We start from the raw sequence: 16690 nt of genomic DNA on the forward strand, positions 1-16690 counted from the left end.
CATGATAGACCGCATGTAAGGTGTGTCGCATGATCGATGTCATTGTTACTCCCCTGGACGTTATATATTAATGCTATAACTGTCGGGAGGTTTGTTCATTTAGTGTCAGAATGGGCTTTAGTTCTCCCAGTGGCTGAATTTTTACATTTTAGCCGCCCGAGAATTTTAGCTTGTTACGCCCACGATGGGCGGAGCTATGTTGCGCGGCATGTTTGCGCGACATTATTCCACTGCGGTGTTAGAAGCAGTTTGTTCTAAGTACATGGCAGGGAAGCAGGGTGTTTTTTATGGACACGATAGAAGGATGTTTTTTTCTGTAGTCCGGTTGCCTGTTTTTTTGATTCAGTAACAGGCAGAGTCCTCTGCATATTTAGCTGAGGTCTGGGATTTTTCGTATTTTCCTGAGCAAACATAAAACAGTATGTTTTAAGGTTTAAAAACTCAGACCCATATTATCCCATTTTTATTATGTATGTTCATGGTTAATGGGTTTATAAAAATAACGTTAGGCGTTAGGACGTTATATTTGTTATTTAAAGAGACAGTTACTCTTATTATGGTGTTTAATTGTATTAATTAAAAGGTGAATACGGTTGTCACATAAACTTTATGCCCTTCACCCTATTTATATCCAATGTTAATGAATTGATTTAAAACAACATTAGGGCGTTTCCTTTGTTATTTCAAAGGGTGCATAGGGATGTTATATACTCTTTATGTCCTTCACACCCAGTATATCCAATGTTAATGGATTAATTTATAATAACATTTGGGCGTTTTCCTTTGTTATTTAAGGACACAGTACCTCTGGTTATGGTGTTCAATTTTATGGATTAACATGTGAATAAGGATGTTTTTACATTTATGCCCTTTATACTATTGCAAAAACTTTTCTGCCTCATATGTGCGTACAGTTGCAATTCAGAGATAAGCCTTTTATTAGAGCCAACTTTGTCTTGATTGTTGCAAGAAATATTCGGACAAAGGTTTTTTTATACCCGCAGCCTTCTCCTCAAGTGTCCTATATAAAAAAATAAAAAAATAATAATAAATAAAAGAATTAGCGTTATTTTGCAAGACATCGTTTCCCACTGGTGCGAAGCGGTCGCGAGTGTATTGGCGACTTTTCCCATGCTGCAGAGAGAGCGCAAAAGGAAAAATAAACATTCAGTGAGCGAGGTTCCTGTCACGGTTGTTCCTATCTCAAGGATACTTCGGAAGCATCTGACGATAAAATCTCAGTTTCTGACAGTATAATTCCTCCTGCTGATACTGAAGTTGTATCTTTCAGGTTTAAGCTAGAACACCTCCGTCTGTTACTTGAGGTTTTATCTACTCAGGACGATAACATGGGGTTGTCAATATTAGGTCGTTCCAAGATCAATGCTATGGAATGGTACCCTTTTTTCTTTTCTCCATTTCCTACGTTTAGAAGAGTTTTTTACCCATAGCGGACTCTTCATGGAGTTCCGTCAGTTGGGACCCAAGGTGGAAGGGACTATTTCCACGCTAGCTGGCAGTCCTACTATTTCCATAGAGGATAGTTGTTCCCTTAAGGGTCCTAGGGGTAACAGAGGGGTTGCTCAATATTGGCAATCTATGACTTGTCTACTGTCAACCGTTTTTGAATACACCAGAGCCTGTCTGAACTCGGAAGTTGAGCAGGTCCAGGCTTGTTCAGTACCTGGAAGGGAGACCGCCTGGGAACACCAGGTGTGGTAGGCTTATTATTGCCACTGTCACTTGTACAGCAGCATACTGGTTCATACGTTGTCTGGTCCCATTAGAACACATATTCTCTTCTAAGAAATCCAGGTAACATAAGGGACTTTAAGTCGGTCATTTTTTTTTCTTACAGATGTTTCCCTTCAAGTATTTAGCGGGAAGCTAAGATTTCAGGCTTACCATAGTGACACACGTTTTGGTTAAACTTACCTTTAATTCCTTTCAAGATTTCAAGTGAATTGTTCTATTTCTTCCTTTGAGCAGGGATGTTTTGACCTTCAAGAATATGAGGCAAGGTGGCCTTACTCTGGGTAGGAGACCTTTTTCGACCTGAAAGTGAGTTCCTGCTCCGATTCAGGAACGGAGTTTGGGATTTTATCCTATTCTCGTAGTGGTTCCAGGGAACCTTCAGTACTATGTTAGATCTTTAGAATCTAATAAAATTTTAGATATCAAGATTCTAATCAAATTCCTAAGGGTACCATCCTTCAAGGTGGAAACTATTCGTTCCATTTTTATTTTGATCCAAGAGGGTTGTTTTATGAAGGCGGATTTTAGGCACGCATGCTTGCATTTTCACATTCTCAGACAAGCATTCCCAATTGTTGCTTTGTCTGTCTGCCTTGTCACAGCTCCCAGAATTTTCTAATCTGAGTCTGGGTTTGATGTTTGACGGTGCTCGGTTACAGGGCATTGCTGGGGCGCCATTTCTAGAAGACAATCTAGTCCAGGCGCAATCTTTTCAAGCAAGTTTCCGTATGGGAATGTTGTTATCCTTTCTGTGATATCAAGCAGCAAGGTAAATTTGGTAAGGAGTTACTTAGTCATGGATAAAGGTAACCTTCTGGGGAACCATATTAGATTCCCTATAAATTACATTTTTTCCTGAAGGATGTCAGGAAATTAAAGACCTTTTTGACTCTAGTTTTTTTTTTTCTTCGGTCTTCTCCTCGGCCATTAGTGGCTCTGTGCATGGAAGTATCGGGCTGATGGTAGCTGTATGCGACATCATCCTGTTTGCTCGGTTCCTTCCCAGACATTGGCAGATTATTATGCTCAGACTTTGCAACAGAGGTTATATAGACTTGTCTCCTTGGAGAGCAGGAGACAAAGGTTTTTCTTAAGGGTGGTTGTCTCTGGATCATTCTTTCCAGGGAACCTGCTTTCGCAGACCATCTTGGCTCTCTGTGATAACGGACACAACCTTCTAGGATGAGGAACAGTCTATGGTCCCCTAAAGGCTCAGGGAATTTGGACTCAGAGTCCGGTTTTCCTATAATCATTCTGGATCTGAGAGTGCTCTTCAATACTATTCTGGCCTGGCCCCAGTTAGTCTCAGTCCAGTTTATCTAGTTCCAGTGGGACACATGTCTTCAGTTCATCAGGGAGGAACGAGGAGCTCCTTAGTGATAACAGAGTTATCCAGATAATTCGGTGGACAGAGGCTCATTCTTGATTATCGTTGATCCACATCCCAGGGGTGGACTCTGGGAGGCGGACTTTATAATCAGGCAGCCTTTCAGCTTGATTCTCAAGGGAAGTCACCCGGAATTGGATGCATGGCATTTCGGTAAAAAAAAAAAAAAGAAAGCCAATTATTTTTTCCAAGCGGGGTTTTTCTGTCTCTGTCATCGTAACCCTGTATTGGGAGCGATTTACCATAAGATATGGAGTAAATATTTCAATTGATGTGAATCTAACGGTTACTCATGGAGTAGTCAGGATTCCTAGACTTTTGTCTTTTCTCCTAGAGGTTGGAGTAAGGATTATCGACAGGTTTCTTTAAAGGTCAAATCTCTACTTTATCTAGTCGGTTACACAAATATCTGGCGGATGTTCCAGATGTACAATCTTTTTGTCAGGCCTTGGTCCGGATCATGCCTTTTGTTTACACCAGTTATTCCTCCGTGGAGTCTTCATTTGATCTCGAGATTCTTCAAGGGGCTCCGTTTGAGCCTATGCATTCCTTAGATATTAAGTTGTTATCTTGGAAAGTTTTTTCCTTGTTATTTCTTCTGCTCGGAGTGTGTAAAAACTCTCGGCATTATAGTATTAGTGTCCTTATCTTATTTCCATTCAGATAAGGTATTTTTACGTTCTAAATTAGGATTTCTTCCTAAGGTTGTTTTTGATTGGAACATTATTCAGGAGATTGTTGTTCTTTCGTTGTCTCCTAATCTATTCTTATTAGAAGGAAGGACTTCTGCACAATTTGGACGTGGTCCGTGCTTTATAGCTTTCTTACAGGCGTCTAGGACTTTAGTCAGTCTTCTTCTTGTTTTTAGTTTTCTCAGAAAAACGTAAGGGACAGAAAGCTACGGCAAGTTCTCTTTCTTTTGGTTGAAGAGTATCATACGTTTTGCATTTGAGACTGCTGGACAGCAGCCTCCGGAGAGAGTTACGGCTCATTTCGCAAGGGCTGTCGATTCCTCCTGGGCATTCAGGAAGGAAGCTTCTGTGGAACAGATTTGCAAGGCTGCAACTTGGTTCTCTCTTCACACTTTTTCTAAAATTCTACAAATTTGTCACTTTTGCCTCGACTGAGGTTTCTTTTCGGGGAAAGGTTTTTCAAGCAGTGGTGCCTTCCGTTTAGGTTACCTGTCTTGTCCCTCCCTTATCATCTGTGTACTCTAGCTTGGTTATTGAATCCCATTAGTAATTATGATGATCGGTTGACTCATTGTGTCTTAAAAAAGAAAAGAAAATTTATGCTTACCTTATAAATGTATTTCTTTTTTGACACGATGAGTCCACGGCCCATCCTGTTCTTTTAGACAGGTTGTGTGTTATTGTAAACTTCAGACACCTCTGCACCTTGGCTTTTCCTTTCTCTTCCTAACTTCGTTCGAATGACTGAAGTGGGAGGGAAGGGAGGAGCTATTTAACAGCTCTGCTGTGGTGCTCTTTGCCTCCTCCTGCTGACCAGGAGGTGAATATCCCATTAGTAATTATGATGATCCGTGGACTCATTGTGTCAAAAAAGAAATACATTTATCAGGTAAGCATAAATTTTCTTTCTTTTACAAGATATGACGAGTCCACAGATTACATCCTTATGGGATAACGCCTCCTGTTTAGCAGGAAGTGGCAAAGAGCACCACAGCAGAGCTGTATATATAGCTCCTCCCCTTCCCTCCCACTCCAGTCATTCTCTTTGCCTGTGTTAGTGATAGGAAGAGGTAAAGTGAGGTGTTAGTTTAGATTCTTCAATCAAGAAGTTTTTTATTTTTAAAATGGTGCCAGTGAGTCTATGACTTCCCAAGAGGAGTAGAGACATTTTATTTTTCTGCCCTGATGTTGATGATCTTAGCAAACGTTATCTAAGATCCATACTGGTTCCCACAGAGCAGCTGAAGGTAGTGTACAGAAAAATCTTCAGTGTGGAGAACGGTGTCATGCTACAAGCAGCATTGAGGTATGTTCAGTCTTTTTTGTTTCTGGGGAGACTTGATAACATCAGAACAGGCTGACATTATTCCCTAACTGGGGAGGGGTAATCAGTATGCACTGTAGGAAATGGTGTACCTGGAATTCCCTTTTATTTTACTTATTTAATAGTGTGTTGATGTTTCACTTTAAATTTATTGTATGGGCTGACGCTGGGAGATGCGGTTGCTGGCTGTCATTATGATGTGGTATAACTGGCTTGAGACAATATTCACTGAGATGCGTGTGTGTGTGTATTAAGAGGGGCACATGGCTTTTGTATAGTTGGAGAACCGACATGTTTTTTCCTTATTTTATCTACCCATGCGGGTCTTGGTAAGGCTAAGAGTTACGCCCATGGTTTCCGGATTGGCAGCAAGGTTCTGAGGCTCCGGTGGGGACTAGCTCAGTTTTGTACTCGAAGGATACAGAAAGACTTGAGAACGTTTCTTCAGTGTGTTCTGGGGGCAGGTAGGCGCTGTGGCGAGGTGCAGGGGCCTAAAATTGATATTAATTAAACTGATAAAATTTATATAATTGATATAGAACATAACCTAACAAGTGGTGCAATCTTGTTAAGCTATTTTGGGCACATAAGGGCATTTTTTATTGCTGCAGATGTTGTTTTGATTAAGAATAGTAAAATTGTTGCGCTTTTATTATTTAAAGGCACAGTACGCTTTTTAGTTCAAAGTTTTTGAGTATATGTTTTGACTTCAGAGCTCAATATATCAAGTAAAGAACGACTATTATTGCTAGTCTGTTTAACAAGTCTGAACTTGAGGAAACTACTTGTTCTATGTGTTTAGATGCCATTGTGGAACCCCCTCTTACTTTTTGTCCCTCATGTACTGAAAGGGCCTTACAATATAAAGAGCAAATTTTCTTTAAGGAAAGTGTGCCTAAGGATGATTCTCAGTCTGATGAGAATCAGGGTATGCCGCTAATTTCTCCCCAAGCGTCACAACCTTTAACGCCCACCCAAGCGACGTCGGGTTCTTCAACCGCGTCTACTTCATTTACTCTGCAGGATATGGCTGCAGTTATGTCATCTACCCTTACAGAGGTTTTCTCTAAGTTGCCAGTGTTACAGGGCAAAGTCAATGTGAATACTGCGACCTCTGATGCTTTGTTGGCTATTTCCTATTTACCCTCACAGGGATCTGAATTGGGGGTCAGGGAACTTCTGTCTGAGGGGGAACTTTCCGATTTGGGAAGTGTGTTACCTCAGACGGATTCGGACGTCATGTCCTTTAGATGTAAGCTTGAACACCTCCGCCTGTTATTTCGGGAGGTTTTAGCAACTCTGGATGATTGTGAATCTATTGTGGTACCACCAGAGAAATTGTGTAAGATGGACAAATACTTAGAAGTGCCTGCTTACTCTGATGTTTTTCTGGTTCCTAAGAGAATCTCGGAAATTATTACGCGGGAATGGGAAAGACCGGGTATCCCGTTCTCACCCTCACCTAATTTTAAGAAAATGTATCCCATATCTGACACTGTTCGGGACTCTTGGCAAACAGTCCCTAAGGTGGAGGGAGCTATATCTCCTTTAGCTAAGCGTACAACTATTCCTATTGAGGACAGTTGTGCTTTCAAAGACCCTATAGATAAGAAATTGGAGGGTCTTCTAAAAAAGTTATTTATTCATCAGGGTTTCCTGTTACAACCAATGGCCTGCATTGTACCAGTTACCACTGTGGCGGCCTTCTGGTTTGACGCCTTCGAAGAGTCTCTTAAGACTGAGACTCCCTTAGAGGACATTTTAGATAGAATTAAGGCTCTTAAGCTGGCTAATTATTTTATTACGGATGCTGCCTTTCAGATTGCCAAATTGGCGGCTAAGAATTCCAGATTTGCCATTTTAGCGTGTAGAGCGTTATGGTTAAATCTTGGTCTGCTGATGTGTCATCTAAGTCAAAGCTTTTGGCTATTCCTTTCAAAGGAAAAACCCTATTCAGGCCTGACTTGAAAGAAATCATTTCTGACATTACGGGAGGTAAGAATCATCTCCTACCTCAGGATAGAACAGCTAAACTAAGGTGTAAACAAAATAATTTTCGTTCCTTTTGGAACTTCAAAGGAGTCCCCTATTCTTCCTCCTCTTCCGCTAAACAGGAAGGGAATTTTGCTCAGGCCAAGTCCGTCTGGAGACCTAACCAGGCTTGGAACAAGGGTAAACAACCCAAGAAGCCCGCTGCTGCTACCAAGACAGCATAAAGGGGCGGCCCCAGATCCGGGACCGGATCTAGTAGGGGGCAGACTTTCTCTCTTTGCCCAGGCTTGGGTGAGAGATGTTCAGGACCCCTGGACACTGGAAATAGTGTCCCAAGGGTATCAGCTGGAAATCAAAAATTCTCTCCCAAGGGGGAGGTTTCTTCTTTCACGATTGTCTGTAGACCAGATAAAAAGAGAGACGTTGTGTAAAAGACCTCTCTACTATGGGAGTAATTTGTCCCATTCCAATACTGGAACAGGGGCAGGGGTTTTACTCAAATCTTTTCGTGGTCCCCAAAAAATAGGGCACGTTTCGACCTATTTTAGTTTTAAAAAGTCTAAACAAGTTTCCTTCAAGATGGAGACTATTCGAACAATTCTGCCATTGATCCAGGAGGGTCAATATATGACTACCGTGGACTTGAAGGATGCATATCTTCATATTCCTATCCACAAGGATCATCACCAGTTCCTAAGGTTTGCCTTCCTGGACAAACATTTTCAGTTTGTGGCTCTTCCCTTCGGGTTGGCCACAGCACCCAGGATCTTCACAAAGGTTCTAGGGTCACTTCTGGCGGTTCTCAGGCCATGGGGAATTGCAGTGGCGCCTTATCTGGACGATATTCTGATCCAGGCGTCGTCTTACCATCTGACAAAATCTCATACAGACATGGTTCTGTCCTTTCTGATTACTCACGGGTGGAAGGTGAACCTAGAAAAGAGTTCATTACTTCCACAGACAACTCTAATAGACTCCTTATCCATGAAAATTTTCTTGACGGAGGTCAGAAAGTTAAAGATTCTGAATACATGCTGAGCCCTTCAGTCCAATCCTCGGCCATCAGTGGCTTAGTGCATGGAGGTAATTGGATTGATGGTGGCGGCAATGGACATCATTCCGTTTTCATCTCAGACTGCTACAACTGAGCATGCTCAGGCAGTGGAATGGAGATTATGCAAATTTGTCTCCTCAGATAGATCTGGATCAGGAGACAAGAGACTCTCTTCTTTGGTGGTTGTCGCCTCATGGGTCTTCCGCAGACCCTCATGGGTGATAGTGACAACGGACGCCAGTCTACTAGGTTGGGGTGCAGTCTGGAATTCCCTGAAGGCTCAGGGTGTGTGGACTCAGTCAGAGTCTCTACTTCCAATCAATATTCTGGAATTGAGTTGGCTTCGGCCAAATTCATCCGTTTTCAGTCGGACAACATCACGACTGTGGCTTACATCAATCATCAGGGAGGAACAAGGAGTTCCTTAGCGATGACAGAAGTATCCAAGATAATTCGATGGGCGGAGGCTCACTCTTGTTCTCTGTCAGTAATATACATCCCAGGAGTGGACAACTGGGAAGCGGACTTTTTAAGCAGACAGACGTTTCATCCGGGGGAGTGGGAACTCCATCCGGAGGTCTTTGCCACTCTGATTCTCAGATGGGGCAGACTGGAATTGGATCTGATGGCGTCTCGTCGGAATGCCAAGCTCCCAAGATACGGATCCAGGTCAAGGGATCCTCAGGCCGAACTGATAGATGCCTTGGCAGTGCCTTGGTCGTTCAACCTAGCTTATGTGTTTCCACCGTTTGCTCTCCTTCCCCGGGTGATTGCACGGATCAAACAGGAAAGGGCTTCGGTAATTCTAATCGCGCCTGCGTGGCCTCGCAGGACTTGGTATGCCAATCTAGTGGACACGTCTTCTCTGCCGCCGTGGAAGCTTCCATTGAGGCAGGACCTTCTCATTCAGGGACCCTTCCAACATCCGAATCTAGTTTCTCTGCAGCCGACTGCTTGGAGATTGAATGCTTGATTTTATCTAAGCGGGGGTTCTCTGATTCGGTCATTGATACTTTGATTCAGGCACGTAAGCCTGTCACTATACAGATTTACCATAAGATATGGCGTAAATATCTTTATTGGTGTGAATCCAAGGGCTACTCATGGAGTAGAGTTAGGATTCCCAGGATTTTATCTTTTCTCCAAGAAGGATTGGAGAAGGGATTATCAGCAAGTTCCTTAAAGGGACAAATTTCTGCTTTGTCGATTTTACTACACAAGCGTTTGGCAGATGTTCCAGACGTTCAGTCTTTTTGTCAGGCTCTGACCAGAATCAAGCCTGTGTTTAGACCAATTGCTCCACCCTGGAGTTTGAATTTAGTTCTTAAGGTTCTTCCATTGATATTAAGTTGTTTTCTTGGATGGTTTTATTTTTGGTTGCTATTTCTTCTGCTCGTAGAGTTTCCGAGCTTTCAGCGTTACAACATGACTCTCCTTATCTTATTTTTCATTCTGATAAGGTGGTTTTACGTACCAAACCTGGTTTTCTTCCTAAGGTTGTTTCTAATAAGAATATTAATCAGGAAATTGTTGTTCCTTCATTGTGTCCTAATCCTTCTTCTAAGAAGGAGCGTTTGTTGCATAACTTGGACGTGGTCCGTGCCCTGAAGTTTTACTTGCAGGCAACTAAAGATTTTCGTCAATCATCTTCTTTATTTATTGTTTTTTTCTGGAAAGCGTAGGGGGTCAGAAAGCTACGGCTACCTCTTTCTTTTTGGCTGAAGAGTATCATCCGTCTGGCATATGAGACTGCTGGACAGCAGCCTCCTGAAAGAATTACGGCTCATTCCACTAGGGCTGTGGCTTCCTCATGGGCATTTAAAAACGATGCTTCTGTTGAACAGATTTGCAAGGCTGCAACTTGGTTATCGCTTCACACTTTTTCCAAATTTTCCAAATTTGACACTTTTGCTTCATCTGAGGCTGGTTTTGGGAGAAAGGTAAGTAAGGATGAAATCCGTGGACTCGTCATATCTTGTAAAAGAAAAGGAAATTTATGCTTACCTGATAAATTTATTTCTTTTACGATATGAGTCCACGGCCCTCCCTGTCATTTCTAAGACCGGTAATTATTTTTGTTAAACTTCAGTCACCTCTGCAACTTTGGCTTTTCCTTTCTCTTCATAACTTTGGTCGAATGACTGGAGTGGGAGGGAAGGGAGGAGGTGTATATGTGTGTGTGTGTGTATATATATATATATATATATATATATATATATATATATATATATATATATATATATATATATATATATATATATATAATCTGCTGTGGTGCTCTTTGCCACTTCCTGCTAAACAGGAGGCGTTATCCCATAAGTAAGGATGAAATCCGTGGACTCGTCATATCGTAAAAAAAATAAATTTATCAGGTAAGCATACATTTCCTTTTTTCAACAAAGGATACAAAGAGACAGTCAACAGTTTCTTAAAATAACCTGCTCTATCTGAACCATGTATGTTTTAATTTTGACTTTTCATGTCCCTTTAAGGTGTATGCTGTTAGAAACATAATTTTGTGGCACACTAATGTAAGCAATTGTGATATTTGTATTTATTAAATAAACTAAATCACTTGGCTGGCAATATTATTTTTTGACACTAGTACCCCTAAAATGAGTGCTTTAAAAACGATATATAGTGTTCCAGTGTACATTTAAATCTGCTCTCAAAAATGTCCAAACGAATTGATGCAAAGCTGTAAAGTGTAACATCCCTTACCCATAATCCCTAGTCATTCTCTTTGCCTCCGTCAATGGAGGTTGTGCAAAAGTCGGTGTCTGAAGATAATTTGTCCTTTTATGGGTATTTTTCTCTGCAAGCAATGTCTGGGGTCTAGCTGTGTCCACGTCAATCTCTTGAGTAAGAGTAGTAGTGGTTTTTTGTGCATTTAGAATGCGGTGAGGTAGTCCTTACTTTACTTCTAATAATTTTGCTACCCCTTTGTTGAAAGCCAGGATTGGTAACTCTGATCTTTCTCTTACTACAGGTCCATGCAAGGGAGCGCAGTAACTTTTACTTTATAAGGGTAAAACTCTGTTTGGGCCTGGTCTGGCAGAAAACATTTCAGAGATTACAGGTGGAAAGGAATCTTTCCTACCTCAGGACAAGAAGAATAGACCTAGGGGTCGACAATCTTCTAATTTTCATTCCATTCGCAACTTTAAGGGTCAAAGGTCTTCCTCTTCTAAACCAGACCAATCCAGGTCCTCTTGGAAATCCAGCCAGCCCTAGAATAAGGGAAAACAAAACAAGTTGCCTTCCGCTGACTCTAAATCAGCATGGGTCTGCCCCCGTTCCAATTTTGGATCAAGTTAGGGGGGGGCAGGCTTTGTCTTTTTCGACAGGCTTAGATACGCGATGTCCCAGATCCATGGGCTGTGGACATAGTATCCCAGGGTTACAAAATAGGATTCAAGTCTCGCCCTCCAAGGAGCAGATTTCTCCTATCAAGACTATCATCAAACCATTTAAAGAGGAAGGCCTTCTTTAATTGTGTAAAGGACCTATCCTCCCTGGGAGTTATCGTACCAGTCCCTCTAGAGAAACGGGGTCTATGATTCTATTCAAATCTTTTTGTGGTTCCCAAAAAGGAGGGATCTTTACGACCTTATCCTAGATTTAAAGTGTCTCAACAAGTTACTCAGGGTCCCATCTTTCAAGATGGAAACTATTTGTTTAATTCTTCCTTTGGTCCAGGAAGGTCAGTTCATGAAGGACACGTACTTGCATGTTCCCATTCACAGGGATCATCACCAATTTCTAAGATTTGCCTTTCTGGACAAGCATTTCCAGTTTATTGCCCTTTGATTTGGTCTTGCCACGGCTCCCAGAATATTCACAAAGGTCCTGGGAGCACTATTGGCAGTGATCAGGTCCCAGGGAATTGCAGTGGCGCCTTATCTTGACGACATCTTGGTTCAGGCGTCATCTTTTCAACTAGCAAAATCTCATACAGAGTTGTCTTTTCTACGTTCCCACGGGTGGAAAGTGAATCAGGAAAAGAGTTTTCTTGTTTAGTCTACAAGAGTGTGTTTCCTAGGAACAATTATAGACTCCTTGTCCATGAAGATTTTTCTGACGGATGTCAGAAAATCCAAACTTATAGCTGCTTGCCTTTCTCTCCAGTCTGCCTTTCATCCAACAGTGGCTCTTTGCATGGAGGTGATTGGTCTCATGGTGGCTTCCATGGACATCATTCCCTTTGCTTGATTCCATCTACGACCGCTGCAGCTTTGCAAGCTCCATCAATGGAACGGAGACCATTCAGATTTATCGCAGAGGATGAATCTGGATCCCCTAACAAGAGAATCTCTCTTGTAGTGGATTTTACAGGAACATCTGTCTTGGGGCACTTGCTTCCTGAGACCTTCCTGGGTGATTGTAACTACAGACACCAGCCTGTCAGGCTGGGGGGCTGTTTGGGGTTCTCTGAAGGCTTCAGGGCCTTTGGTCTCGGTAAGAGTCTTCTCTTCCCATAAACATCTTGGAGTTGAGAGCAGTATTCATTGCCTTGACAGCATGGCCTCATTTATCTTTAGTCCGGTTTATCGGATTCCAGTCAGACAACATCACCTCAGTGGCTTACATCAACCACCAGGGAGGAACTCTGAGTTCCTTGGCCATAAATGAGGTGACTCAAATTCTACAGTGGGCAGAAGCTTACGATTGTCTCCTATCTTCCATCCACATTCCAGGAGTGGACAATTGAGAGGCAGATTTCCTGAGCAGACAGACTTTTCATCCCAGGGAGTGGGCTCTCCATCTGGATGTGTTCTCTCTGATAACCCTCAGGCGGGGGTTTCCGGAGTTGGATCTGATGGGATCCTGACAAAACACTAAGGTTCCAAAGTACGGTTCAAGGTCAAGAGATCCTCAGGCCATTCTGATAGATGCCCTAGAGGTTCCTTAGGTATGTTAGATAGAAAACCTGTTTCCTCCGTTTGCTCTTCTTCCACGAGTCATAGCTCGTATCAAACAGGAGAGCATCGGTAATTCTCATAGCTCCTGCTTGGCCTCGCAGGATCTAGTTTGCTGATCTAGTAAGGATGTCATCTCTACCTCCTTGGAGATTACTTCTGAGGAAGGACCTACTAATTCAGGGTCCTTTCCTCCATCCAAACCTGGATTCTCTTTTTAGTGCAAATCTAAGGGTTTCTCCTGGAGCTGGGTGAGGATTCCCTTTATTTTATCTTTACTTCAGGATGGCCTGGGGAAAGGTTTGTCAGTTAGAACTCTGAAGGGTCAGATTTCTGCATTATCTATCATTTTGCACAAACGTCTGGCAGATTTACCAGATGTTCAAGCTTTTGTTCAGGCCCTGGTCATTATCAGGCCTGTGTTTAAACCTGTTGCTCCTCCTTGGAGCCTTAATTTACTTCTTAAAGTTTTGCATCAGGCTCCATTTGAGCAGATGCATGTTGTTGAGATAAAATTGTTGTCTTGGAAGGTTTTGTTTCTCCTTGCAATTTATTCCGCTAGCAGATTTTCAGAGCTTTCAGCTCTGCAGTGTGATTCCCCTTTCCTTATCTTTCAGGGGCATACGGCGGTCCTTTGTACTAAATTGGGGTTTCTCCCTAAGGTGGTATCATATCGAAACATTAATCAGCAAATTATTGTCCCTTCCTTTTGTCCTAATCCTTCTTCTCATAAGGAACGCATTTTGCATAACTTTATATGATGTGCGCGCTCCAAAGTTTTACAAGCTGCTAAAGATATTCGGCAATCTTCTGCCCTGTTTGTTGTTTTCTCTGGAAAGCGTAAGGGTCAGAAGGCCACTTTTACTACTCTATCTCTCTGGTTGAGAGGTTTGATTCGTTTGGCTTATGAGACTGCTGGACAGCCACCTCCTGAGAGAATTACGGCTCATTCGATTAGGGCTGTCTCCTCTTCTTGGGCTTTCAAAAACTAAGCTTCTGTGGAACAGATTTGCAAGGCGGCAACATGGTTCTCTTTGCATAATTTTTCCAAATTCTACAAATTTTATATTTTTGCCTCAGTTGAGGCTTCTTTTGGGAGAAAGGTTCTTCAAGCGGTGATGCCTTCTGTTTAGGTCCTCCTGCCTTATTCTCCCTCCCTGTTCATTCCGTGTCCTCTAGCTTGTCTATTAGTTCCCACTAGTAATTGGAATTGTGGACTCTCCATGTCTTAGGAAAGAAAACAAAATTTATGCTTACCTGATAAATTTCTTTCTTTCCGGACATGGAGAGTCCACAACCCCACCCTCTTCTCCTTAATTATAATTCAGCAGTTTTTTTAGTAAACCTCAGGCACCTTTTCACCCTTGTGTTTCTTCCTTTTCCATTTTCTTTTGGCTGAATGACTGGGGAAAATGGGTAAGGGAAGTTACACTTAACAGTTTTACTGGGGTGCTCTTAGCCGTCTCCTAGTGGCCAGGAGTTGAATATCCCACTAGTAATTGGAATGTCCGGAAAGAAAGAAATTTATCAGGAAACATAAATTTTGTTTTTAAATGAATAAATAGGCAAAAAAATCACTATAGCTGAAGTTGTAGTGCAGGAACATGGCCGCTAGGTGGCGCTGCTTTTCAGACCATTGCGTTAATCGGGACCTTTTGTCCAGAATGGAGCGTACTATTAAAGGGACAGTGCATTTTACATTTTCATCATATATATATATATATATATATATATATATATATATATATATATATATATATATATATATATATATATATATATATAAAAATAAAAAAAAAACAGAAGGCGCCTCATATGCATATCAGTGGGACAATTCTCTCCCTTCCAAGTAAGTGAACATGGTACTGATTGTGTTGCAGCACCTAAGTGTGCTGGAAATGTGCAGTGTACCAGCTCACTGTATCTCTGGAACACACAGGGAAGCGCAGGGATAACGGTCAGCGGAGACCCCCATCATGCATCGCGTTTCTCAGCCCTCAAGCAGTTTCATCAGGCATCTAAATAAATGCAATTTAACCATGTTAGTCAAAATGAAAATAAACCGCTTGTTACTGTTTTTTTTAGGTTAACACTAAGTGCATCTGGGCCTTAAAGGGACTTTATAGACTTTTTTCATGTATGCCTCAGTAATAAATGACTCTCAATATCTGTTTTTTTACAGGCATTTCATTTTTTATATTTATTAAGGCAAACTTTGTTTTCAAACCAGGGACACCCCCCTTGAGAACCCACTTTAGCATAAATCTTATCTTCTTTGCTGTTGGCTCCTCACAGGTGAACCAATCAATGTGTAAAATGCTGAAGGGTTAAGGATTCTGCTTTCTATACAATTCACTCTGCTCTCTGGGGGCAGTGGCAAAACTTTAGGTTTATATTACAGGCACAGACAAAATAAATAAGTGCAGTGTAATTTTGTTTTGCTGCGTATAATTAAACATTTTATTTTTGAGTTTGTCCTTTTTAAGGACGTATTGCAGAATAACTCATCTTCCGCTACTTTATTGTTGGACAAAGACAGACCCCACATGCATAAGAACAGAAGTGAGTGGCATATAGTGTATTACTCCTGTTCTCACTAGTAGAAGTCAGGGACTGAGCTCTTAGTCACGCAGTGTCCAAGTGATCCCTCATATTGTCCAAGATGGATTATTCCACTGATGTAAAGTTCCAAACATTTTAATCTCAAAACCAATAAGCAGGGAGACACAAGGGTTCATCAGCTCAGAACTTCTTTTCATTGTTTTGTGGAAATTTTGGAAGAGGAGCCAGTGTTTAATACAGTTTATTCATTAAATAGGCAGTGAAGTCTTTACCACAATTTCACTTTTCCCTGCAATTTAATGTTATTGTGACTATTTCTATAGCGCCCGTCACATGGGGACATAAGTTGGCTATCCAGTGACATTTCTATATGAACAGAGAAGTGAGGTGAGCAGACTTCGGTTCTCAAATTAATAGAAGGTAGATCTGAACGTCCCATTCGCTTAGAATAGAGGATCTTGCGGTGACAGATGAGAAACAGAGCACCGGGCACTAAGTGCAATATGTGAATTGTGCATTTTAAGACAAGGCACATGTGTGTAGCCACTAATCTAGCAAGCACAGTAGTGTATTGCTGCACCTGAGTATACCTATCTGCTCTTCAACAAAGTTTGCCAAAATAACAAAGTAAATTTGATAAAAGAAGCAAATTGTAAACTGCATTAGTTTGAGTTAGTTTTTTCTGTGCCTTTCATTACAAAAGACTTGGTGCTTTTTCATAGGCTTTGCTTTGCCATTTAGACGTACTGTTTTTGTCATATATAGATTCCGACTTCACAGAGATCCAGAATGACTTTGTTTCTGCTCGCGCTCAGCTACCCGTCATGTTTATAGCAACACCCACCGATAAAAAGGATTCTGTATGGACAAAGAAGCAGCCATCTGCACAGGTAAGTCATCTGCTATCTGTAGAATTATGTTTCTTTTTTCTTTTTATTCATTTTAAATTCGGTAAGAAAAATGCATCATAAATCTGTGCTAGAGAAAAACTGTGCACAAGGTTAT

The 16690-nt window shown here is 41.6% G+C and overlaps 1 protein-coding gene across 4 annotated transcripts in view; it reads left to right on the plus strand.

Annotated features, from left to right (window-relative positions):
- NOL6 (nucleolar protein 6) overlaps positions 1-16690 on the plus strand; it is a 251230-nt gene that overhangs the window by 178708 nt on the left and 55832 nt on the right. For all 4 annotated transcript variants that reach the window (XM_053701046.1, XM_053701045.1, XM_053701042.1 and 1 more), the window contains exon 22: positions 16451-16575. In XM_053701046.1, the coding sequence (XP_053557021.1) occupies positions 16451-16575 (125 nt within the window). The remainder of the gene's footprint in view (positions 1-16450; positions 16576-16690) is intronic.

This window comes from Bombina bombina, chromosome 2 (genome assembly GCF_027579735.1).
Source record: "Bombina bombina isolate aBomBom1 chromosome 2, aBomBom1.pri, whole genome shotgun sequence".
Classification (NCBI taxonomy): domain Eukaryota; kingdom Metazoa; phylum Chordata; class Amphibia; order Anura; family Bombinatoridae; genus Bombina; species Bombina bombina.